At 44.0% G+C, this 27,083-nt stretch overlaps 1 protein-coding gene across 7 annotated transcripts in view; it reads right to left on the bottom strand.

The window, feature by feature from the left end:
- JADE1 (jade family PHD finger 1) overlaps window positions 1-22,303 on the bottom strand; it is a 47,172-nt gene extending 24,869 nt beyond the window's left edge. The window contains exons 1-2 of one of the 7 annotated variants that reach the window (XM_040615717.1): window positions 22,003-22,303; window positions 11,136-11,213 (exon numbers count right to left, since the gene is read on the bottom strand). In XM_040615717.1, the coding sequence (XP_040471651.1) occupies window positions 11,136-11,187 (52 nt within the window). In that variant the 5' untranslated portion in view covers window positions 11,188-11,213; window positions 22,003-22,303. Of the gene's footprint in view, window positions 1-11,135; window positions 11,214-19,936; window positions 20,694-21,135; window positions 21,394-21,597; window positions 21,675-21,815; window positions 21,982-22,002 lie in introns of those variants that run through there. The other 6 variants (XM_040615541.1, XM_040615863.1, XM_040615370.1 and 3 more) reach the window with 6 other exon arrangements.
- Window positions 22,304-27,083: the final 4,780 nt, after the last annotated feature.

Genomic DNA, 27,083 nt, shown 5'->3' with positions numbered 1-27,083 from the left:
AGAAGTTACTCAGTTGTAAACTTGTATGATTATTCTTTTGGTTTTGTTTCATTTGTAATTTTCTACTGATACACGCATATACTGGCTGCACTGCACTTACTGGCCTTCCACCCAGCTCTTGAAGAAAGCTACTTCATAGCATGCTTTCCCCCCATCCCCAAGCATCAATAAACCACTTTCAGCACATGATTAACTGACCAGGAGGCCCACTGACAGCCTGAGATCTCTTTTGAAGCTAATGTATTGATGTCCCAAATATCTTTATCAGTTACCCAATTTTTACCAGAGCAAGCCTTTTCAAAATGTAGCACACTGCACGTGCACACAGCAAAGCCCACAGAACAAGCTGGTGTCTCTTCTCCTCAGCACATCTCTCACTGTGGTTGCACAATTTTTGTCTGCATAATTATTCATTATATTCCAAACAAATTATAACTTTCTGCCTTGAAACCTTTTGACAGAGTCTCAGCTTTCAGAAATATTGTAACAGGAGAAAAGGAAAAAGAGAAAGAACCTACACTCCACTGACAAGGTTGTTCTTTGACACCAGAATATATTATACCTGTGCGAATCAACTAATTTTAATTCAGTAAAACTTACAGGTACAGCAGGTATTTTCCACTGCCAACTACACAGCAGTAACAACAACAACAAAAAAATAATAAATTCTTATGGGTTGGAGACATGAAGAATTTGAAATAGAGGTCTATATGATAGGGAAGCTAAGACCTACACGTTGAACTGAAGGACAAACACACATTTTGCAACTCTGGGCATTAATTGTAGACAAATAAAACGGAACCAATGCAAAGACCTTCCCACACTGCTCATTTCCTCGCTGCCTGCACCTAGATGCTAGGAGTAACAAGCGTAAGGCTACAGTCCGTAAAAGCAACATCACCTCACACCATCCACCAGACGCCTCCTGGGGATCACAAAGCACCGTTCAAAACCAGATTGCATAGGATGGGATAAGCTCTCTAGTGAAAACAAAAATCATTTTCAAAGTGAAGTGACTGTCCAAGACTTTCACTGGAAAGTTACTGACTGAGTGACAAGTTATCAGAAGAATTCATTATATGGTAGTTACGCTTTTCTTTTCAGTTAGTAAAATACATTAAAGAATCTGCCCCAATAAAAACCACTCTGTAACAAAGCAACGAGTAACAGACGTTACACAGAATATGCATAGTGTGGTCAAAACTGACGCAAGGTACACAGCAAACAACTAATAATACTATCTTCTAAGGTAAGAATACAGAAAAGACTATTTTAAGCAAAAGTTAGCGTTCTAATACAAAAGCTAGTGATTTGAAAGGTTTTCAAAAAGTAATGGGCACTTCTCCTAAGCCCCTCTATTTTACAATCACAACTTTATATTTCTGTGAAAGGAAAAGAAGAAAAAAAAAAGGGGGCAAAAAGTGACCGACTGCCATTTACTAACGTGTGTGGAAAGCCAGACTCCCAAGATCATTTAACTACCATTTCACTCTTGAAAACAAAAGAAAAAACAAAAGCAGCAGTATAAACTCCTTCTGAAGGATCCTATCAGCCCATACTCAAAGTTAACCTAAAAGACTCAGAGGGGAGTAAGTGAAAGCACTCAAAAAGTGTCAGATACACAGCTAAAATTCACAACAGAAAAACGGATTTTTCCTGCAGTATAACAATATAAATACTAACATTTTAACATTCAGACATGTGATGTCTTTAAAATCAACAGCCTCGCTAGAAGACATAGACCACATATTATATACCCACACAGATTAGTATTCAGTTCTCATGGGTTCTGGTATTTTCCACCAGCAAGACATTAATATCTGACCAACTATCTGCCACTGAGGTACTCAGCTAGTCAGACCATCGCACCAGCAAGTCAGACACTTTAAAATTTCTAATTCATTTGTGGAGCTGAGCATTTTGTACACTGTTGGACCTGGGGGGACAGCCTGCATATATAAGGATATATGATAAGGAATTAAGAACAACCAGCTGTATTGGCTAAGTGGTGTTTGGCTCTGAAGTTTCTTTGGGAGAAGAGCTGTGAGTCTGGAGGCTTTAATACAGTTGTTCCCAAGTAACGCATGCATCTGCGAAATTAGAGCAGTAGCAATATGATGTACTTCTGGATCTTTACTCATGTGCTTTAATTCAGCTCTGATGGCAGCTTATCACAAACTAAAGACAAGAAAGCAAGCATATGGGCTTCTTTTTTTTTTTCCTTTTTTTTTTTTTTTTTTTTCAGTGTAGGTATTAAAAGGTGGATTTCCAGGTCTCTCTCATGTCACAGAGACCCTGTGAAGGTGGGGAGTAAAAAACTTCCTACCCTACCTTCCATCTCCATTTCTCTACTGCGTAACCTGCAGATGCTACACATCAAAACACTGTCTTAAATGTGTACTTCTATTTTAGACACAGTCCATGTACACAAGGGTTAGGCCACTGGATTAACTATTCCCCAACATGGAAGGTCAAGTCTTGGCACCAAAACTATAGAATCTTCATTTTAAATTATTTTTTTTAAGTGTTATACAAAAGCATACTCTGTAAAATTTCCATGCATAAGGGACAACCTAAACACAGCCAGCCTTCCTCAGGATATGTTATAATGAGTATTTTTCCCATGCCAACTAACTTCCTACAATGAACAAGGGAAGAAATAGTTTCTTACATAGTTCCGTAATAGCTGTTTCCTTGCACATAAAATTGGTGAATGCACACTGAAAACAGGCAATGTTTTTAGTAAGTTACTGAAAAGACTTGTATTTTTCTAAGCAGTGTAAACTGACTGTGCATAATACTAGAGAAAAGGGTGGAAGAATTTCTCATGGGAGTGAGATTTTACTACCCACTAAGATCTGTAACTGCAGCTAACAGATGACCTTTGGCAAGGGCTTCACTTCAATAGGGAAAACATTTACTCACTGAATAAACAAAACCCAAGTATAAGGCATACATTCACAGATTCAAACCACCACCGCCACTTAAGACACAGAAGTGCAAGAAATTGAAGGAGCCAGCCAAATGATAGTAAAATATCCAGCTCGTAACAGTATTAAATCTAACTACTTTTGAAATCTCAAGTAAGAGTTCCAACTCCGCTTCCATTAAAGTTAACGGCAAAGTATCACCGTCTTCAACAGTGCCAAGACCGGGTCACTGAATCGCCCAAAGCTGCTTTCATTAATAAGCAATCCACCCACTCTAAGTATACCAATAAAAGCACAGGAGGAAAATGAAGGATGTTATTCGTCTTTCAAGCGTCCTTTCCATATTTTCATACCTAATCCAGAAAAGGGACCTCACTGAAAGAAGAAGTTCACAGGCAATTACAGCTATTTCAGTGATTAATGATCTGATTTTTACGTCTAAATACATGAAGCGAGAACCATTCCTGGATTATACAGAGGAAACAATCTACTGCGGTCAAAACAAACACAGTATTCAAAACAGCTCTTCTGTATTATAAAAGCACATGAACCTAATAGAGTTATTTGAGAAAGATTCCAGACACTCTTCATCAAAATTATCTTTTACATTAATACTCTTGCATTAAGTATCCGAAATGACTATATTCATCAGCAGTTTTCTGAATACTAATCTTAGTGCCAAACTGGATCAGAATCACCAAGACTAGAGAAACAACTAAAGATCAAGACAGAGCCAAACACAGTTTTGGTAAAATAACACCCAAAAAAAACCATGAGGGAAGTCTGAATCACTGGGATTTGGAAGATGTAGGACTTTTCTATGATAACATTATGTACCTCATGGGGAAAATGAGTTCTACAGCAGATGCAAAATTAATGAGATGTTAAGAGAGCCCGTACTACCAAAAGTCACGTGAGTACCAGTGAATGTGAAAAACACGCAACTCCAAAGCATGAAGCTAAACAAACACATCCAAAACATGCATCACTATCATCACTAGACTTTAGAGATAAAAGATGTCTTAAGTGCCCATCCTGTTACATGACTGCAAGTTAAGAATGAACAGAGCAGCCTAGCTAACACTATCACTCCAGGATCTCCTGGACCAAGACCATCCAGATTCTTTTAGTTAGGATCCTTTCAGGTGGCTCATGTGTTTGTATGTTTTAAAAGGTTTTCATCACTAGAAAACAATGGGAGGAGGATCATACTCTTACTACACCTTAGTCCTCCCTTTGCATTTATCCATTTACAGACAAAATGCAAAAAGAAATCCCAAACCACTAATGAGGTGTAATTCACAGCAAGAGAGGCAAAGCTCTAACACACTACTGGTGCTGGAAATGCGACTTCTAAGAGACTAGTAGGCAAATTTTCTGTTCCCCTGGGCTATTATATACACCTTACACTGTAAATACAGTGGGTTTATAATACCACTACAGGGTGTATATAACACACACACCTTCTGATAATAAAAGAAAGCAATCAAGGAGTGTGACTTCTTTTTCCACATTTTGAAAAAAAAACACATTTCCCCAAAAAGGGAAAACATAATCAATTTTAACTGTATCAATTTAATAAATGATCTGTCAAGACTATGTTTTGATTCCAAAGAAGCTCATCAAAACAGAAAATTCCTCGGGTCCAATAAAGGAATTCAAGCCCTCAGGGAATTCTACCCCCCCAACTAATATACTACTCAGCATGAGCAGGAAAGGCTCAGCTATTACATATCACACACAAGGCCGTTGTGAAGCCACCTGCAAGGCACCCAGCTGTGTCCCCGGGGAACTACCTGCTGCTACAGCCTCTGAACACTTCAAAGCCTCAGATCTACTGGGCATCTGAAAGCACTTCTGCCACGGGAAATACACTCCCACTACACTGTTAACACCAGGCAGCACAACAGAGCAAAACATCCCCGACATGATTGTACGTCTGGCTGTCACTTCTGCTTAACGCTGGCATTTCCAGATGCCTATACTGTTCCTCAACTCACTCCGACACCAGCTAGGTGCTGCTGCCAACATTCTGTCAGAAAGATCTGCAGCCTGAAGAAAAGACAGAGATGCTCAGCCTCCTCATTTAGTGCCTGGCCCACAACTCTTTACAGTAAGGCTTCATGTCACTTAGACAGAACTCCATGCCTAGACCCAAATTCCAGCACAACAACAACAGAAGCAGACTACTCTAAGGGCAGTTTTCCATAATGCTAGGTACAGGAAGAGCTTCCTGGGTAGAAGCCTTCAGGTCTTATCACAGAGAAAGCAGCATGTATGCAAACACAACCTATGGTATGGTTTCACATAGCCAAATTCCCCTTCTCACGTTTCTGTTGCTGGAGGATTTGCCTATCTATCTTCCTTATCTTTGATTCATACTGTATTACTATACAATAATCTCCTTCAAGGTGAAAACAGAAAAAGCAACAGCCTTTTCTTTCGTCAATACCGATGCTATTTAAAATTTAGTGTCATTTGACAACTACCCAATTGCAGCTGCTGAACAATGCATGGATCCATAAGATCTCTGCAGTGCTTTACAACATTGCACAATTGCTCAGTATCTGACACACATAATGAACAGTCTTTGCTGCACCCTGCCACAGCAGTTCAATACAAGTTCCCTCCTAGCATCCCTTTTCCCAGCAGCACACATTAGAGTTTTATAATCTCAAAGAACACACACATAACCATGCATAAGCACGTGTCACACTTCTAACCGTGAGGAATTCCTAGACCCCATCTTATTTTTTTACCACAAGTCCCAAGTGCCACTCCAGCTACCTAGCCCAAGGCTTCCCGCTGTAGCAACGTTTTACGATAACTCCATACAAAGTTTTAGCGCAAGTCTGATACAGGTTATCAAAGTCAATTTGAGCACCTCCCAACCTAGCATTCATAGGCTCATCACCTATGGTGTCAGGCCTTAAAACTTCAGTGAAATTACGTGTACTCAGTATCAGCAGTCTTGGGAAGGAAAATGTGCCTCTCCAAAAATGACGGTGATGGTTACGTGTCGTCCCTTCCTCAGATGCGACATCCTATCAGCCCAAGTAAGTCTTTCAAATCACTCTTCCAGAGTGCTCAAGAGCATAACAACTTCATCGAGTCACCCTGCCCCAGTGAGCCTAACCTCCAAGGAAGAAGCTAGCTCTGACCACTGGTCATCGCTCTAAATGCCACAAGCCTTTTTCAACAGCACAGCAGTGCTGCTTTGCCCAAATTCTAGCACTGTAACTCCACTACATTCTGTTGTTTAATCACCGTCCCTCACCAACCGGCCAGCTCAACTGAAAATCAAAAAATGTCCTTCACTTCCTTTTCATAAAACGCTGCTCAGTAATGTGCACTGCTAAGTAATTGCCACATTTCAGGCCAGCAGCAGCTGCAATTCTGCGGTAAATGACGTATACACCTAAGGTTATGTACTCGGCAACCTTTGTGAAGGCACTCTGGGATCCATCTCAAACACAACGGGAATCCACTGGGATGAAAAGCCCTTTCTAAAACTAAGATCCCCATCATTCAGTCAGAGCAATGGATATTGGCAAAATACATTTAACTTTAAAATAACATTTGTTTAGCAGTGATAGAATAAGGGTCCATCTAAATTACAGAACTATATTCCATAATCCGTAAGTATTAAATCTTTCATTTCCCGGAACTGATGTGAAACCTTGTAAATCTTTGAAGTATTTTTCATCTGCAAGTATCTTCAGTTCTTCTCTCAGACACTCTGCATGTAGGAGTATGATGAATTGATAATCCCTCCGAGAATAAATGAAGAGGCATCGTGGGAACAAGTAAAGCGTGAACAAAATCATGTTCTGAATTCCTTGTTCATGGAAAACAGCGACCAAACTCTCTTTGACATCAAGGAGGGCCTGGATTTCACCCAAGCTCCCTGTAATACAACTGTCTGGGCTTCAGATCTCAACTCAAACACGATCTCTCTACGTGTCCAAGCAATTTGTGCAAAAGGAATGCCCTGAAGCTATAAATGGGAACTACTCCACCGCACAACTTTATCTCACCAAAAAACAAAGCACATGGTATATTCAGCACAAACCACCTTTGCAGATTTACAGACCGATGAGGCTAGAAAGTCAAGTCAAACACTGAGCTGGAAAGATAAAACGGCTTCAGTATCTAAGATTTAGTTAGAGTAAAACCTGGAATCATAAAGAGGAGGTTTTGCAATGGAGGGGCAAGCGGAAATACAATGCAACAAAAATTGCTTCAAAACTATCAGGCATGCAGATGACAAGGACATAATTGCGTCTGAGGTAAACATTACTGATTTACTTAATGCAGGTTTTGAAGAAGATGGCATGTACATCACGAGGCTTTTATGATGGGCCTGGGTAATATTAACATCTATTATAGCTGCTGTAATACATTATTTGGACAGGGACAGAAACTAACAAGCTGCCAGACGACCAAGAAAAGGATTACTTTCAGGTGTCAATAATCTTAAAAGTCTTCGCCAAGCCTCACCTGGTACCATTCCTCGGTATTTAGACAAAAGTTCAAAATGCAGAACTATGCCTGCAGCCTTTTTTTATTCAGTTACATTTCATAGATAAAATGTTCACAAGTGACCTATAATTTCAGAAAATGAATCTCTCAGAACACACTCAGACATCCAGGGACTAACTGCCAAACTGCTGAGCACAACTTCCACTGACACCTCCTGCCCAATGCTTCAAATGTGCTATTCTGGCCCCGTGTCTAAATGAAGGTTTAGTACTCTGATTTTAAGGGGACACAGCTTAACGATTTTCAGTAGTTAGGTTGAAGGACATAACATCAATATTTTGGCAGGCTTGAAGTCTGCAGTTAGATTTTGGGAAAGAATGAAGTCAGAGGGCAAAAAAGAAGTGATGAGAAAAAGTCAGGGTTCTGTCTTTAAGCTCCAAGGTTTTAAAATACTGCAAAAAATACATAACCACCCACACTAAAATATCTTAAGTCAGTAAATACGCGTATGTACTCTCTAGGACTGTGCCATGTTGTTAAACGTTCTGATCCATATTTCACCCCTAAATGAAAATGATTCTCCCTTCTTTCATCTCACAAAAGGTGAGCACCTCTTGCTTCCTCTGAAGAACTACAGATATGCTTGTATCTTCGGTATAACATATTTTCAGTGCCTGGGATACGAGCTTTGTTTTTCTATCACCTTGTGACTACCAAGGAAACTGATTCAGTTCGGTGATCTAATGGACAGCAACCTTTGTATGTTCATTTTTTAGTTTTTTTAAGAGAAATTCCATTATTAGTAGCATCATTATTACTACCTTATAAATATCCATATTCCTGAGTCCAATAAAATCAAATGTGTCCTTCTTCGTGCCAAACTATTGCCACCTGGAAAATGGTACCACATGTTGAAGTCTACCCCTGCCAAGCATCATCAGCTTACTCCAGCATTTATCCAGTCACACTCATCATGCATCTGAGATGCCTGATCAGAGCCTACTAAGGCACAGCATGACAACTCAACTACAGAACCGAAGAAACCCAACAGCTGGAGGTCCAATCCTCACCTTGCGAGATGAGGGAGAGCAGTGCTGAGCTCAGAGCTGAAGGACTATCGAGTTCAGCATGATGGGAATGCAAGAAGTGCACTGGAGGGTCAAGAGGTGCCACTGAGTGAAGGGAAGCAGATGTTTGGCAATAGGATTCCAACTAAGTGTTGATTAAATTTTCAACTTTTCAATTAGAAGACGGCTGTTTGAAGTGCTCAGAATAGCCTATTTAATTGTTTTCTGCCTCTGGAAACTCCGAGAAGGAAGCATAGCTAGTGAAAAACTTCAAGCCTTCAACATGTAGCCCAGAAATTCACACAAATTTTTACTTTGTATTTTTTTAGCCAAGAGAATTTGCTTACCCTTCCAACGCTAGTATCAGTACAGTGAATCAGAGATACTACTGACAAAGTAATAATACAGAAACTAACATAGCAAGAGTAATCAGTAATTCTAGTACAGACAAGAAAAGATTAAATGAAGGTGAAACCTGTAAGGGGAGACCCTTGACATTCAAACACAATCGCAAGGAACTACTGGTATCCCCTGTAACAGCAAAAGCAGAGAGAAAGGGCCCAAGTGTCACTTTGTTCTCGGGAAACTGTGAACGACAAAAAGCCTTGGAGATGCTGACCCTACGTTAAATGTTATCTCAGCTTCTGATTATTAGCCCTTGATCTTTCCAAACGTGTGTACAGTAATAGAATGAACATGCAGGAATCCGTATCTGAATGTGCCCTGTAACTTCACAAGGGGAAAAAATCAAGTCGGGGTGGGGGGTGGGGAAGTGTAATGAAGGGTAAGTGGTATATATTTCAAGCAATACTTGAAAATACTTTAAAATTTCACTGCCTTTTGCCATGTAATTTTTTCAACAATTATTCATATTAATTAGACTTTAAAACAGAGAGATCATAAAAGGGCAAAGATTTGGTTTTCTTTTTCTAACTCATTTCCTTAGATCTTGATCTATGGTACAGATGAAAATAATGGAAAACATAATTCAGTAAGTCAACAGCTCTATTCCAGACAGTTATATATCAAATAACATTATAAGCAAGCATTATAATCGGCAACAAATAATTGTATATATTTCAGAACTTCCAATTCCAAGATTATCTGCTTCATGTTTTATTTGGTAACACAAGGGATATGAAGGGATCCAAAAGTAAAAAAAACAAACAAACAAACAAACACAACCCAAAAGCCAAACTGCTAAGAGTGTGAAAATAAACACTTATCAAAATGAAACACTACTATATAAAGCTACTAAGTAATGAAAAAAGGGTAAAGCAAAATTCTAATGAAATACATCACATTTGCTGCTACTTGTCTACTTTACAAGTAAAAACACATCTGTGTGTTGGGGATGTACACATCACCTTTGAGGAAATACAGACTTCAATTTTTATAACCCCAAGTAAACTCCTAACCAAGAAAAAACAGGTTTGATCCGGGATTTTTTTCTTCCAAAATCCCCCAGCTGCAGGTAGCTCTCCAAAACTCAGCCAAAGCCCACACCTCTTTAACAGATTTTACTCGATCCTTATTTGGACTAACTCCTCATCAGTTTGCTAGTTCTCATCTCCTCCAATCCTTCTACCACTACTTCACTTCAGCAATAGTTTGCCTGTGGTTGTTTTAAGGTGCAGACTGGGCCACAGCCGAGCAGACAGACTCCCATGCAGCACTGGCACATGTAAGAAATTCATGCAGGTGAAGCAGTCACCTGTGCAGGGCCACAGCACAGCACTGGGCTATGTCCTCAGAGTAAAGCTTTCAAAAGCACCTGGAAAACCTCGCTGATCATTTTCTGTTAACAGTTCAGACTGAAGTCTCACAAAAGACTTCAGATTTGAAGATGTGCACCCAGACAGATCAAATTAAAACCAGGAAAATCTCTCTGACAACTGGCTAAGCTGCACTATTGCCAAGTACAATCAACTTGCTTGTTTGGGCAAATACAACACCTTCGCACATTTCCCACACTGCCATTTTATCTTGCACCCCCCCCCCTTTTTTTTTATTCCTGCTTAAATGAAAAGAGTATCAATCCCTGAAATCCAAACTCAAGAGATACATATACCATACAGAGCTCAGTGTTACTTATGTCAATACAGAAACAGTTAAAAAAAGTAAAATACTTTCTAGATCCAAAAAACTGATTTACTGAATTCAAATTCTTGAAAGTTATTCCTCAAACAAAATAATCTTCAAAGTAAGGAACAACTTTTATGCACCATCAATCTTTTTTGCTTAAATTTGAAGCAATATACCTCTCCATTGCATAAGAGTATGACAACACTGAGGCAAATTTAAAATCCTAATGCAAACTTCTATTCAGTACTAAGCTGTGGGCTGTTAGCAGATGTCTCCATGCAAGTTCTGTCCTTGTAATGATAAATTATGCTGCTTGCAAAGATTTTAAAGATGATGACCAACTTTTCTTCTTGTTTTATCTTATTACCTAACACTGCACAATCAGTCTGGTGGGGGGGACCCTGAATCTACTGTCCATCTGCTCAGAATGACTGAGTTCAAAACTAGACCCTTACAGTACACATGTCTACCAGTCCAACCAATATGCAAAATGCCTGTCACATAAAACACTGCATTAAAACGTGTTTTCAAACTCATAACCTACTGCACTCTACAACAAAGGAGCACTTACTGCCATTGTCGTCAGAATCCTCACTGCTGCTAGGAAGCCGTCGCCGTTTCATGATCTCCACGGGAAACAGCAGGCAGCCTGCAAAGCAATGAGACAGCACTTAACCCAAGATAATAATACAGAGTCATCAAGTTGTGTTTCTGATGGCATGCGAGGATTTACAGCACACAAAGGAAAACAAACAACTTTAAACAGCATCTGAATATGAACTGTGAATATCTCAAGGATGTTTAATTAGGCAGTCATCATACGAGCAGATGAACAAAATTGGAGAGTATCAATGACAACCCCACCAACACTTTCACCCCAAAACAAAAGCGTGTTTTGTTCTCAGAGGTCTTAAAATCACTAAATATCTGCAGTCAATACGCTTAGCTTCCCCTGCCCATTCTGACACTAGATTTGCAATACAATAACATTTTTACTGCTTGTGTAAATATTTACTTTGGCTAATATGTTTTTGGAACCATTTTATTCCTGTTTAAAGTGCCAGATTTAAAAATCAAAGATTAAAATCCATTTAAACACACACACACATATATATATAAAGAAACATCAGCATAGCAAGCCAAGTTTTCCCAGATTAACTAAACACGCATCATCTCTGCCCTGGAAGGCACCACGCTCTAAAGTAAAAGAGCTACTTCCTCCTGCAGGCACATTTCCAGCGCCATACCTAACACTAACTGTTTTTCAGGCATCAGACCACCAAAGATTACACAGAAGCTCCTCCAAACTGCCAGACTTCTACTAATATTGAGTTCAACTGCACATGAATCAATGATGTAAAGGCAAAAAGTTCCACACCTTTTTAACTGCTATTCACAGGGTATTGGTATTTTTGCATGTATTCTCTGTGGAATGAAACCAGATTCAGAAAATTTAAGGAAGCTGTAAATAGCTTGTCAGCATTCACATGTAAAAAGCTATTAAAAAGTGTAAACTGAAGAGTAGAAAAAACATGACAAGACAAGCGCAGAAAGGCATATCCACTGTAAGTTAAACTGACAAGGACTCTAGATGCACATCAGATCCCCTGAGTCTTTGCTTACTACATATCAATTGTGATATCAACAAGGTCTGGGTGTTCTGCTAGCAGCAAAGCCCTCATACATACCTCTAGGGGGAAGATTTGGAAATCAGACAACAAATACTTTTTTGCTTCTAGTTAGGTGCAGAAAATCTCATCTCCTCATTTTGACCCGAGTTGGGATTTCCTAAAAACCCTTCAACAACACTCTGCAGCATACAGTTAACCACTTCAACTTTGTTCACTGAGAACATGTCTCATTGTAGTAAACTCAATAATGCTTTCAACTTTTATAAGACTAATTCGCAAACCAAAGAAACCCAAAAAGCCTAATGAAAGCCTGATACTACTTCCAAAAAAAAAAAACCAACCAAAAAAAAAACCAAAAAACCCACACTAGAATACCTTCTCTTCCATATGTGGTTCATATAAAAAGAAATAAGCATTTTTTTGAGGAACTTCATTTTATCATCACTAGCAAATCACAAGCGACCGAGCCCGACACTCGATTTTATGCTTCCAATGACAATATAGTTGTAAGAGCCTGAGCACTGCAAGATTGTCTCCTTTTCCACGTTACACATGCAGACAGAGGTCAGGGAAGCCTCCCTCCCACAGAGTGACTTTCCAGAGGGGGATTTAATACCACTGTCTTTGAAAACACCTAACAGTTTTAAGCTGCAACTTTTGCTCACTGAAGGTAGAAAGAAACTGAATCGTTCACTTCACCAGGACCTTTTATCACAGTTTCATAGAGTAAATGTTCACATACAGTGTCTGATGCCAGAGAATAAATAATCATAAATGACAACCTCTTTCCATGCTAGAAGAATTCTCTCCAGAAAAACTGCTTCAAAGCAGACCAGAACTTTGAGTGTATGGCAGACGGAAATGCTGCCAATGAATAAACACACAAACCAGCCTGGATCATCACAATCATCTCAATAGGGATCTGGTATAAATGCAGTAGATCCAGAGCCAGGTTCTGATACAGTCACTTACATAGAAAGAAAGCCAACATTCAGATCCAAAACAGGCTAAGACAGAACTGAAAAATCAATTAGCTGCTATGAAGGCCAAAACCAAGGGGATAAGTATCTATTATGTACGGTACTTTTTCTAGTCGTTCACATAGTTTTCCTGTAATTGGAAGAAATACTAACAAAAGCAATGTAAAAGAACATATTCACTTAGAATGAAAAAATCTCCCATAAACAAAATAAAGAAGATGCAAGAAAAATTAAGTTCTCTCAGAAATGTAACTTCTACATTCCTTGTCAAAACCCTCACTTCTTGGTTGATTCCCACATGGTCTGGAAAGCACTATGCACTGTAAAGCAAAATAACATAGTGTATATACACTGAGACACACTCATGACCTTGCAATGAGCAAGAAAATTCAAAATTCTGCTCACTCACATCTTTTTGGGTAAGTGTATTTTGAGTTCATCTTCTCCTAGCCATACTTTCTGCAAATTTACAAAATAAGGAAAGACCCAGAAGCTCCTCCTTCCTACCATGTGTCTTTGCAAGAACAAACTAAACGTTAAAGTGAGAGTGGTATTCACACCCCTCAATTCAAGCACTCTCCGCAGTTCTTCAGAAAGTCAGAGAAGCCAGAACAGAAGCCACTTCCCTGGACTACAGAGTATTAGATGAGGCAGCTAATTTCCTTTTCCACTCTAGTCAGGTTTCTGAAGTTGGACACCTTGAAAGCCTGTGTTCTCCCAAGTAACTGTCATGGTTTAACCCAGCCAGCAACTAAGTACCACGCAGCCACTCACTCACTCCCCTGCCTCCCCTGGTGGGACGGGGAAGAGAACCGGTGGAAAGGTGAAACTCATGGGTTGAGATAAGAACAATTTATTAATTGAATTGAAATAAAATAACATCATCATCAATTGTAATGAAAAGGGGGGAAAGAGAGGGAGAGGAATAATATCCAAAAGGAAAAAACCACACAAGCAAGCAATGCGCAGTACAACTTTGCGCACCACCCACTGACGGATGCCCAGCCAGTCGCCCAGCAGTGATCAGCTGGTCCTGGCCATCCTCCCCAGTTTATATACCGAGTGTGACGTTCCATGGTATGGAACATCCCTTTGGCCAGTTCGGGTCAGCTGTCCTGGCTGTGTCCCCTCCCAACTTCTTGTGCCCCCTCCAGCCTTTTCGCTGGCAGGGCCTGAGAAACTGAAAGGTCCTTGACTTAATATAAACATTACCCAGCAACAACCAAAACCACCAGTGTGTTATCAACATTATTCTCATACTAAAACCAAAATACAGGCATTGTACCAGCTACTGAAAAGAAAATTTACTCTATCACAGCTGAAACCAGGGCAGTAACGTTAAAAGAAACACTCCATTTGAAGAAGCTTCTGTGAGATGCCTTTATAGATGCATGTGAGGAAAAGGAGACTGAAGGAGAAATAGAAGGCAAGAAGAAAAAAAAAAAAAAAGAAAAAGAAAAAAAAAAAAAAAAAAAAAAAAGAGTTAAAATCAACAGATCTCATTTGCCCATCTTTGAACCTAACCTGAGTTTACAGAGAGCTGAATCACAGATGGAAAAGCAGCATTTGGCTACTTAGGGCAAGTCTCAAACCTTCTAAGATTAACCCCGCAGATTTTTTGTTATTAGAAAAAATAAAACAGATATATTCTGCCTTTAAAATAATTTTTAACTGTTCCCACCAGATGTTCACATCCACAGTTCAGAACACACATTCTAGAGATAACACTAGAACACCTAATAAGAACTATAACCACACAGACTGAAATGCTGCTGCTCTTCAGGGTATCACAGTGCCTCTGCCTCAAAGACTATCAGTTTCTATCAGGCGATGGGGACCTCAAAGTCACACAACAACTGCATTAAAAATAAACACAGATTATGGATAGTGATGGTGAGGTATGGATTGAAGGTGCAGGCTTTCCCTGTTCAACACACACATACAAATTTTCCTAGCATGTTCAGAGAATAATGTGAATTCAAGGAATGCTTTTTTAATCCTCAAAACTGAAGGAGGAAAAAAAAAAATAAATAACCCAAACTACAGTAATTGATTCTTCATGGGACATCCTGAACTAAAACTAAGGAGGTATTTTTATACTGAAAAAGGCAGAATGGAAAAACTATCACACTTTTCAGTTAAATTCCTTATCTCATCTCATCTCAATCTCTCTCCTAATCTGAGACTTGAGTGCCAGCAATATTACTTTTCTCTGAAATTCTCAGTCTTCAGAGTCATGAAAATGTTGGTATTTTTCACTTGACTTTATTTTGACATACATTTAATATACTCAGGTGCATACACAATGCATCTGATCCAACTCTGATCTCATTAAAACATATTCTGTAACAGAAGCAGGTCTGTTAGTTCCAATGGGTCAGAAGCAAAGGCAGGTTCATCAAGATTTGACTGTACCACTGCTAGCTGCATGGTACAAACTGGCTGTGATCATTATGCCTGTAAACAAAGAGAAATCACATGTAACCGTAAGAACGGTGAAACATTTAAGCCAAGCTTTGAGACTCATACCAACAATAAGTAAAAACTATACACTCAGCCTGCAACACTTGCAGGACAAGAAGAGACCACCCAGGTTACTGACCTCAATTCCCAACAACTGTATGCAACCACGTAATTGCTGTGTAGTCCAGAAGTTCCCACAAAACATTCACTGCACCCACACATGCCACAGGATAACTTCCCAACCTCCCTTGCAAAATGAATGCTCCTCTGAAGCAAGGAAGCAGCCAACCAAGCATTGCCCTTGAACCTGTATCTTCTATCATAAACGCTTCTACTGTTTTTCCCAACTTCTTACACCAGCCCCCAAGGGGCATCTGCCCGTATACTGTTCTCCTGCAGAGTAAGCCCAGCGCTTGAAAAGCTACAATTGAGTCCAGCAGCCCTAACATAACAAGGCTGCTATATCACCAAGCCAAACATTCCCTGAGTTTCCAGTGACTCGTGGAAATTCCTAATAACCCAAGCAACATTTGAACATTGTTTCAGTTTCATTTCCTTGAGAGATGATTCTTTCTTCATATTAAAACCATCCTTTCAGAAATCAGACAGACCAACACACAACGTGCTGATCGGTATTTCTCCCGAGGACTCTACTGTAACACATTTACCCTTTTCTTCTGCAGCAAATGCCAACCTCCAACCAAACACAGTTTTACAAACAGCCATGACTGCTGGCAATGTTACCCCACTTCCAAGGGCTGACAATGTGTCTAAGAGCACTTCATGCAATCACACCACACAATAAATGGCATAGATGGGGCAGAGGGCGTGACTTTTTAGCCACCAAGCCCCCCTCAGATGAGATAGCCATACCAAGCCTGTACCGGTGAGGCTGGCACAGCCTGCAACACACTCTGCTGCACTGCATTTTTTTACAGAGACACAGCACCAGTCATTTTTCCGTACTTTTTCACTATGCTAACTCTGAAAGCTAAGCTCTGGGGTTTATTCATTGATTAGGTGCACATTTCAAACACAGAAATGTAATCCTAGATTTACCACGGTACAATTACTTAAATTGTTTTTAAAGGCTAGGTTACAACACCTGAAACATTTCTTCTGGTTACTATATCTTGGAAAGAGCATTAGGCCTTTTTCAAAATACTTGTGAAATGTTATGCAAATGAAATTACTAGATGACAATCCAATATACTCAATGTCAGGCCACAAGATAACATTTGGATTTACGCATCCTTGTGGAGGTGAGCAAGAAACATCTAACTCTACACAAATAACTAGATACAGTTAAGAATACAGACATTTCTCCCTACGTCCCAGTACCTGCTGGCAGATACAGTGCATGGGCTAGAATCAGCAACATGACACAAATTCACTACTTGTACCAGTATACATTATCATGCTCCTCTGTTCTTAGCCCTGCAGCACACACTGGACAACAATGCCAAGATCTTTCCTTTTTCCCCACCTCCCACACTGAAATCCCAGGAGTTACAACAGGTAAGAGTCAAAAAAACCACCCAACTCTTTTTCCTAGTTTCCTCAGAAAAGAAATCCAGACATTACCCCATAAAACTGGCATGGCAATGTGCACGCACATACACCCCACGTGCAACACACCACAGAACTTTGAATGCTACTACTGTGCAGTTAAGAACACCATATACTTTTTCCACTCAGTTTGACCCCAAGTAGAGAGATGATCAAAGAGAAAGATGTAAAGTGTGTCAGTCTTTGTTATGCAAATAGCTAAATAGAACCAGATTTTTTAAAATAATTATACATGAAAAAAATCTACATCCTCAGGTCAAAGGTTTTACAAAGCACAATTCCTACCAGTGTATTTTTAAGGTCTGTATAAACCTCTGGGTAAAAAGAGTGTGTAATTCAAACACTGACAGACAATTAACTGTAACCGTGTTAACGGGTGTCACTATAATAAACTGCACCAAACAGCTGCAGAGGCAGAATGGGAAGAAAGCAGAATTATGACAGATGTATACCCTGAAGACAAACTGAAAAACTGGCTTTTCCTCAAAGTAACCCACTAACTGCAATGAAACTAAGACCTAATTATCTCTAGCACACAAGAAATTGCTTCAAAACACTTATTGTACAAAAGGAAGTGTGACACAGTCTTAACAAAGTGCATAGTAGATTAAGACATTTGAGACATTCGGCTCCTACTACTGTACTCTTTTTAGATAGCTTGTTTATGACACCATCCCAGTCTTCACTGACCCACACCTGACATAGCAAGAGAAAAACCCCTCATTTTTTCCTTCTATATGCCCAGACACAAAAAAAACAACCAAACAAACAAACACCACAGAAACCACCTACATCAGAAATAAGTTACACTAAAACTTTCTAATTCCTCTTTACCAACTATGAAAGCTTTGACAGCAATGTTTTATAGTCACAAAGATACAACAAGAGTTCTTAAATGAAATACTACAGTATCATGTAGCACAGTCCACAGTACAAAAAAGCCACAGAACTTAAATTTGGAGAAACAATCCCCCCAAGTCTCAGGAAACACAGAAGTGCGTTCCAAGGCCAAGAGTGTTCTCCACAAGGAATATTTCTACTGACTTCAGCACAGCTATTCAAAATTTCACAAGGAAAGGCAGAAACACGATTTAGACATATCAGCCCAACACTTTTCAGCAATCCACATGCTCATTTATGCACCTGTGCAAGTCAGCTCATTGTTACCTCATAATATGGGCAGTGGCAGCAAATTCTTCTCAAACTGTGCTGGTGAAACTGACCACCCAAATCTGGAGCAATGATAAATTGGGCCCCATGAATTAGTTCAACCCACCCTGCACTCATTGCAGTTCATGTCTTCCACCCAGAAAAAAGCTGTCAGCTTGGTCAGCTCCAGCTGAAAACAAGAGCACGAAGCAGCAGTACTAACCACATGGAGAAAGCATTTGAGGAAAGACTGGAAGTTGGGGTGGGTTTTTTTAACTATATTCTGTGAACTGGGAATGAAACCAGAGAAGCTGGAAGGGAAATCTGCAGCTGTGAGGGGAAAGGGAAATTTATTATTATTATTTTATTTTAAACATATGTATTAAACATAGCTCAAAAGCAGGGAGTGAGTGGTATCCGAAGCCAAAGGGAAAATCCTGCCACTAAAGCATACAACCCTTGCTGTTTGAACAATATTCCACCGAGTGTGAGAAAACTCTAGAAATAGAATCATAACAAGCATATTTTGGCATAACTTTTATGAAGGTTTTAGGTCTACAAGTGTGGGCAGCTTTTGACTTACTTAAAAGACAGCGCCTGTTTAAAAAAGAAGTTACTCCAAGTAACACCTCAATCTCTCTCTAAAAGGAAAATGCAGGGCTAGCATAAAAACACCTTTCTGCTTTCGCGTTAAAATGTCAACTACAAAGTGTTGCTAAATGCTATCGTGATTTCCAGTACCACCTAACAGCCACCCGAGGAGCAGAATCTATTTTTAACGCTTGCGTGCAGGCACACTAACCAGCCGCTTGTATGTCACGCACGGCCAGCTCTTCCTCAACGCCTGACAGGTCTCCGGATCCCACGGACTTCACCGGCGGGCCAATCTCGTAACTTTCTCCGAATAAAGCCGTCAGCCGAAGGTCAGAGACCGAGGAGCAGGGCGCCGGCGTGCGCGGCCGTGTGGAGCCGCCTGGCAGGTGAGCAGCGCCTCAGCCGACCCGAGCGGGCGGCCGCCTCCCGCCGCGCCAACGGCCGCCAGCGCCGGGCCGCCGCGCCACGGGCCGGGAGCCGCCGCCTGAAGAGAATTCAAAAGCGGCGCCTCACGCCCGCCCGCTCGCCGGCTCCAGGCCGGCCGGCTGTCGCTCGGGGCGGCTCTCCTCCTCCTCCTCCTCCTCCCGCGGCGACCCCACCTCAGAGCCCGGCCCGGGCGGGCAGCGGCTGCCCACACCCGCCCGCCGGCCGTTAATGCCCACGCCGCGTTAATGCCGGCTCCAGAGCCGCCGAGACACGGCCAGCGGGGGGGAGAGGAGACGGAGCCGCCTCCCCGCCGGGCTGCACCGCCCCGGCGGGCGGGGGTGGCACCTTCCCGGGCAGCGGCACGGCCGCCGGTTTCCATTTGAAACGGCCCGGCACGCCGCCCCCCCGCCTCCGCCTCCTCCTCCCGGCTCCCGCTCCCGCTCCTCCCCGCCGCCAGCCGCACCAATCCGCTCGGCCCCGGCTGCAAATCAAACTTGGTGCCCCCGGCCCCGCTGCCTCTCCCGCAAGCCCCCGTCACTGCCGAAAACGGCCAAAAGCACCTTCCCCACCCGCCCCCATGCCCTCGCTGCGATGGCGGGGTGGGGACGGGACGGCGGTTTGGCGGATCGAGCAGCAGCAGCACGGAGGAGACTTGAGCTCATTTTCTGTGTCTGTCTCTCCTCCCACTCCCAGACAGTTCTGGAAACTGTGTATCACCTCTTGTCACAGGAAACCAACCAGCAGGCGGTGCAAACAAACAAACACCCTTTGCCTCCACCCTCCCCAAAATAATGCACACCCCCACCGCCTAGCGTTAATGAACTGGCGGGCGCGAACGGGAAGGGAAAAGCAAAAGGGGAAAAAAAAAAAAAAAAAAAAAAGAAATCATCCTCCGAGCAGGCGGCTACCCGAGCCCGGGGACGGGAAGGGTGGCAGCAGCATCGGGGCGGCTTTGTCTAATTTCAGCAAGTGGAATAATCGCCGGAGCCGCTCTCGCCTCCCGCGGGAGGCCGGGGCTGGACCGTTACACGGGAACGCCGCCGTTCCCCGGCGCACCGCAGCCCCGACCCATCTCGCCTGCCAGGCCCCGGGGGAAGAGCGAAATCGCGCAGCTACCCTGACTGGCGCCCAAGCAACTTCAGGCGTTTGCCGCCGCTCCCCCGCGCTTGTTGTTCTGCTACGTTACGCTCGCGTTTCGACACCGCCGGTGACGTTCCGTTCCCTCGTCAACAAACTCCGGCACGGCCGCACCGATTCCTCCCGGCGCGCCACAGCCGCCCCGGGAGGCCGGCAGAGCGCTGACACCCCACACACACCGAGGGGGGGGGGGGGGGGGGGGTCCCGCTCCACCGCCTCGCCTTGCCCAAGTTTGCACCGCGCAGCCCCCCCACCTCCAGCCCCGGTGTCCGCTCCTGCCAGCGCCCCGCTCCCGCACTTCAGCTCCCCGGCCCGGGCGCTGCGGAGCCGCCGTGCACCTGCCGGCCGCTGCCCGGCGGCAGCGATGCCGCCCCCCCCGCGGCGGGCCCGGGCAGCTCCGCACGCCTCCCCCCGCACACACGCTCTCAAACACGTGCGCTCCAGGGCTCCCGCAAGTTGCTCTCCAGCAGGAGCCACCGTGCGCTCTCCCCGGGGCGGGCGGGATGAGGCCGGGGGAGATCGCAGCGCCCGTGACAGCCCGGCGCTCTCCACCTCCAGCGGACCCCCCCCCGGTGCCCCCCGCCCCAGCACACCCTCCTGCGCCCGTCCAGTGCAGGCTAACCGGCTGCGGCTCTCCCGCTCCGAAAGGCAACTTCTGCTTAATTTCACCGATGAGCAGTTTTTATGCTTTCCAAGCATTTTTTTTCCAACAAGCGAAAGCCAAGTGCGACTGGGGGTGGGGGGGTCAATGTAACTACAATGCTGCTTCTGCACACAAACACCTCCTCCCCCACGCACCCGCTCCCCGCCCCCGGCGAGAGGCGACGGGTCTCGCGGACATGTGGGTGACACGGTGACAGACACCGGCCATGGCTCCCCCCCCCGCCCCCTTCCAACACGCCCGTACCCGAGCAGGACCTGCACTCTGCCATTGCCATCTGTATACCAAGTTGCTCCAACGCTTCCCACTTGCCGCGGAGCGGAGGGGGATGGCCGGCGCTGCCCACCCCCCACCCCCCACCGGCGCTGCCCGAGGCGCGGGGCCGGCAGCACGGCGCGCCGGCGGCTCCCTCGGCCGCTGCACCTGGAGAGCTGCCGCCGTCCTTTACTTGCCGCGCCGGGAGCCCCGCAGCGGAACAAAAAGCAGCCGGCCACCGCCGGCACCGGCCCCGCCGCGCCGGGCGGCGGCACAGCCTCCCCTCCCTCCTCCCACCGCCCCGTCCCTCCCGCCCGCCTCAGCCCGGCACAAGTTGCTTGCGGGATAGCGGAGCCGCAACTCGGCCGCCTCCCCTCGCCCCGTACCGAGCCGCACGGCTCTTGGCGCCATGTTAATGACGTACTATCTTATTTCCACTAGGCAGCGACCTTCGGCACGAAACTGCTCTCTCGCCGCCTCCGGAGCGACAAAAAACCCATCAAATATGGCTGTGCTGGCGGCTCCCCCGGCTGGCGCTGCGGCGGCGGCGGGGCGGCGGCGGGCCACGGTTACCTGCTGGCGGCGGCGGCGAGGCGGCGGCGAGGGCGGGCGGCGCGGCCGGGCTCCCCCTGCGCGGAGGGCTCGGGGCCGCCTCATGAGTTCGGCGCGGCGCCGGGGAGCGGGCGCGGAGAGCGGCTCCTGCGCCACACACACACCCCGGCACCCGCGCTCGCTCGCTCACTCACTCACACACAGAGACTCCCTCTGACTGACGTTTGTACTTGTTATGGAGGAAGGACTCCGTGAATCAAACTCGTTTCTGGGTCACTGCTGCCACAGGGGGGAGCTACTTTAATCCCCTGCCAAAACTGGAAGGCGAAGGAAGGGGGGGGGATAATAATAATAATGCAGCGCCGGGGTGGGGAGGCGGCGGCGGCCCCCGGGGAGCCGCCGTTAACTCCTGGCGGCTGGGGCCGTGTCTCGCCTCCCCCTCCCCCGGCGGCGGCCTCCCGGGGAGCTCCGAGCTCCCCGCTGCACCCACCGGGCCGGAGCCCGGGGGTGCGCGGCCGCCCGGCTCCTGCCGCCTTCCCCGCCCGTATCCCAGCGGGCTTGGCCGTGGAGACCGGAGGGCGGCGTTGCGGCGGCTGGGAACGCGGATCCCGCCGGTGGCACTGCTGGCGTTACCCCGCAACGACCCGCTCCCCCCCAAAAAATGCCAACCGATTTCACAACCACGCTGCACAGGCTCCCAACGCGTGGCTCGCACCTCGCTGCGTTTCAGGCGGAGAAACTGAGGCACGTAGGAGTTAAACGCAGCGGCCGCAACACAGCGCGTAATTGCGAGGGCAAGAATAACACTGCGGGCGCCCTGTTCTCAGCCCCCAGCGTTATCCCTCCAGCTCCCCAAGTCCCATACTTCTCAAAAAAAACCACAAAAAAAAAAACACCCAAAAAAAACCTGGAAAAAGCTATCACGTAACTGCGGTTCTATTCACATCTTTCTAGCAGGAAACGAAATTATCTTAAATGGGCACCAAATTACATGCTAAACTTGCCATTATCGAAAGAAAAAAAGTACGTTTGAATGCGGATTTCTTTCTTTCCCGCGTCAATCGCTTTACCTCCCGCTGTGCACCTGTGCTCCCCGACTGCGGGAGAACTCCCCCTTTAGAGCAGAATTCTCGAGCAAATACAGTATGAGGTAATATACACCACAGAGAAGATTCAACATAATCTCAGAGACGGAATTAAGGCGATCTGTGGAAAGTAATCCCCATGGTATGCAAATACAAATTAATGCAGCCTCCACAGCAATATTAGTCTGCCAAAGAATCACACCTTAGTTCAACAGAAGAATTGGGTTGTTACTCATCCATGCAAACGGAGTCATTTATCCTGCCATCTCACCCACCTACCTACCCGGTAATGAAAAAGTACTTACATCGCTACACGTCCTGAAAGTTGTACGTTACAACAAAAATAACCTTTCCTTCCCTTCGAGATTTTTTTTGGACTGTGGAAATAAGTGGTGGGTTTAGTCATAGAAAAGCCTGAAGCATCTTCAGATTTTAAAGCCTAAGAGTTTGATTCTCCTTGTTTTCATTTACATGAAAACAAGAAAAGCATATGCATTCTCTACATTCTCCCGCACTCTACCTCGGCATTCAGACCTGCGAAGGTACCGAATGGAGCAGCTTCACACAAATAAAAGTCTCATCAGAAGTAGCTCCACTGATGCCGTTCATCTTCACAGGATCCAGGCCGTAGCTTTTTGCCACTCATGGTGCAGCCATCGGGCACCTGCGACCCATCTGTGTGATGCACCAGATTATATTATCTGATAAATAGTCCACTTATCACCAGAATTACATTTATACACCCTTACCCCTGAGCTTCCAGGAACCTAGCCCATGCACTGATTCCTGATACTGCCAAAGGAGTCAGCGACTGGAGGCACTGTTGATCTGAATTATCTGAACGGCATGTGCCCGCTGCGGGGCTATGGTATGAACCCCGCAGCAGACTAGGTCAGAGTGTTTTCACTCAGTGGTCTGTAGGTCTCTTTGAAGCTCAGGAGCTGCTTCTTTTAAGTCCATAAAAAGTAAAAAGCTACTGTCAGTTGGTATTTACTAACTGGAGGTATGCACCTCTACTGGATGAATGTGATTTCTAATTTTTTTTTTTAAATACTGTCCATTGTAAAAGGCTGAAGAATCACAGGAAGTACTGCTTGTCCCACTTTTCTAGGTTTTTTTTTCCCCAAGAAAATTCAGAACTGGTTTCCGAGAAAATCTTAGATGTGAACATGCTCCAGTTTCTAAAGAGGATGATAGAAACTTTCCTGTCTCAAACCCCTTGGATTTGAGGCAATATTTTTGTTTTTCTGCCATTAGCTTTCCTCTGCATATACAGCCAAGTTTAAGTTACATCTTGTGTTTTAGGAAACATTTCTCTTGGAAGCCATGCAAGGCCTACGTGTAAGAACAGAACATGAATGTTTGCAGAATGGTGGGCTGTGTTTTAGAAAGTAGCGACTAAAAATGCTGTCTCAATTACTGCAGAAAATTCACCAAATGTGAGCCCTCTGCACTGTAGCAGCAGCTAGCTCAGTCTTTATGAGGAAGGTAGCGCAACAGAAACAAAGCTACTGTTACGCCTCTGCGTGCAGTGTATCGCCGAGACCGTTTTGCAATAGCGTACTTATGCGTTCTAAAAGGAATACTGAAAAATTGAAGGGCTAGTAGTTGGAAGAAGAATTTTTGAAATTATTGGAAAACATAAAGAAAATGTTACATCCTCTGTTACTTCAATGCTACAGGTATGAAGTTGTATACTAATACAACTAGGCTCAAACCGGGAATAACATAGATGAGCACACCCAAGTAAGCCACTGGCATCATTAATACGAAACAATGCTAAGGAAAAGGATCTACATATGAGCTGACTAAAGCAATGAGCTGTTCACTGCAGAATCAGCTTTAGCAGCTTAAGACACCATTATGACTCCTGCCTGAGAACACCAGCAATGAACATCGTGTGATGGGCTGTAGGAGTGATTCTCGCTGGCTTCTCTAGGAGCTCACTGCCCAGCTCAACTTGCCAAAGCAGGCAGGCTGCCTGCAGTGGAACAGAGGAGGATGGTAAAAGCAAGTCACGCAGGGCAAGGAAAGAAAACTTAATCCTGCATTAAACATCTGACCACGGTCTGACTCTAAAGATTTGGAACCAAAACGGTGAGGGACAACCTCACAGTAGTGTTCTGCCACCTCCACTGGCTAAATTTCAAGGTGATGGGTAAAATTCTGCTGGAGGTAGAGTTCGTAGAAGTTTTGCAATGGACATCAGTGGGGCCAGAATTTCAGCCTTCATCTCTTAACAGCTATGTACCCCCTTAGCAAATCAGGCATTTTCTTACAATAAATAATGTCACTACACTCTGTGTCCTGCTCAGTCATCTTTATATTAGTATAAACACTGATTCCAGGAGCACTCAGAGAATATGTATGAGACTTGGAGTTAGGCTTTGTGCTAACAGACAGAACCTCTGGTCCCTTCTCCAAGTTGTTTCATCAGGTATAGTGGCTCATATATTAAATTTTATTGCAATTTTTTGATCATTTATATAGGTTCTTAATGTCTCCCTTTTTACTGCTATTTCTGAGCATCTGCACAAAGCCAAGGAAAGGATATGTGGCTTTCCAGCACTTTTTTCCCAGCCTTTCATGGCAATCTGTTGCTGCAGCAGTGTCTGATACAGTATTTTTACTTCTTTCTCCCCCTCCTTTTCTTTACTCTGATAGTACTATAGTACTCCTTTTAGACTTGGAATCATTTCCACTAATTCTTGCAGTCTCTGCACATGAAGGTGGAGCTAATGAAATTGAGTTTCTCCCCATTGTTAAACTTAGCCCAAGTATCACTCAGAACTTCAAACTCTTCTTCTCTTTTGGCTCCAGTTTTTAGGAACTGCCACTTCAGTTTTCTCCTTTCTTTATTTTGAAAATTAGAAACTTGAGGGGAAGAACACAGTACGGATCCAAACTAGCACTGTCAAGACTTTAGCTTGGACTTAATCTTTCAGAGGGGTTTCACATCTCCTGTGAGAGGTGTATGCATTGCAAAGGGGTAAGACAGATGCACAGCTGGGCCCAACCCTGTTGAGGTCCATTTTGTCTCAGGTTGGTCTGCTCACATGAGCAAGGGGAAAATAAAAAAAAAAGATTTTGACTCATGCATATGTAAATCTCTACCACTTAAAAATTGCGTAAGAGCAATATTTTTAACTCCTGCAGGAATAAAACTTGCTCACATGGCTTAGGTATGGACCAGAGAGGGACACAGTTACCACAATTTCGTCTAGTCCAAATAAATACTTTTTGGCAACATGGCACCCAACCACTTCAGAAAATTAATTGCTGCTCTGGCTTTTTCTTCCTTCTCCTTGTCTACAAGCGCTGAATTTTGGGTTCTCTGCATTGGGGAGGTCAAAAAGACCAAGCTCAGGTAGTGTGCTACTTCCTTTTACTCTGAAGCTGCGATTTACAGCTACCAGGATTGCTTGTGGGAGTGATCTGCAGATTCACAGGCCACACTCCAAAGATGTGCTTTGTCCTGTGCTCACAAGCCTCATTCTTCTGGTTTATAGTTCCTTTGTTTTATTGAAACATGGTTGTTGTGAGAGGTCACTAACTGGGTGTATGAGCCAGTATCCCAGTAAGCAGAAGTGTGACATTGAGGGATGAAGATAGAGAGGGATAAAATTGACTTTTACAGCTGAACTTTATATTTAATACGGTATCAAACGGGGTACTTGCAGAAGAGAGACTAGATTAGTCTTTTAGTGACAAAACTTGAGAAGTAGAGATTATAATACTCATTTGATGTGTGGGTAGGCAGGGCCATACAAAGGTTAAATCACTTGCACAAGTCACATGTTAAGTCAGCATTAAAACCAAGAATAGAAACCTAAAGTCATGCCCCAGTCCAAGGTTTCTAATGATTAAACTGTATTCTCTCCTTTGGCCTGGTCTATAGCACATAGCACAGTACAAAGTATACATCCATGGCATTTTGCACATAGATAATCTTAAATTTTTTTGGCAAGTCAAACACAATCACTGTAAGGATATGCAATAGCTAACATTGTATATTCA

This window comes from Falco naumanni, chromosome 1 (genome assembly GCF_017639655.2).
Source record: "Falco naumanni isolate bFalNau1 chromosome 1, bFalNau1.pat, whole genome shotgun sequence".
NCBI classification, from domain to species: domain Eukaryota; kingdom Metazoa; phylum Chordata; class Aves; order Falconiformes; family Falconidae; genus Falco; species Falco naumanni.
Note: the sequence above shows the minus strand (reverse complement) of the source record. Positions and strands in the feature narration are given on the sequence as shown.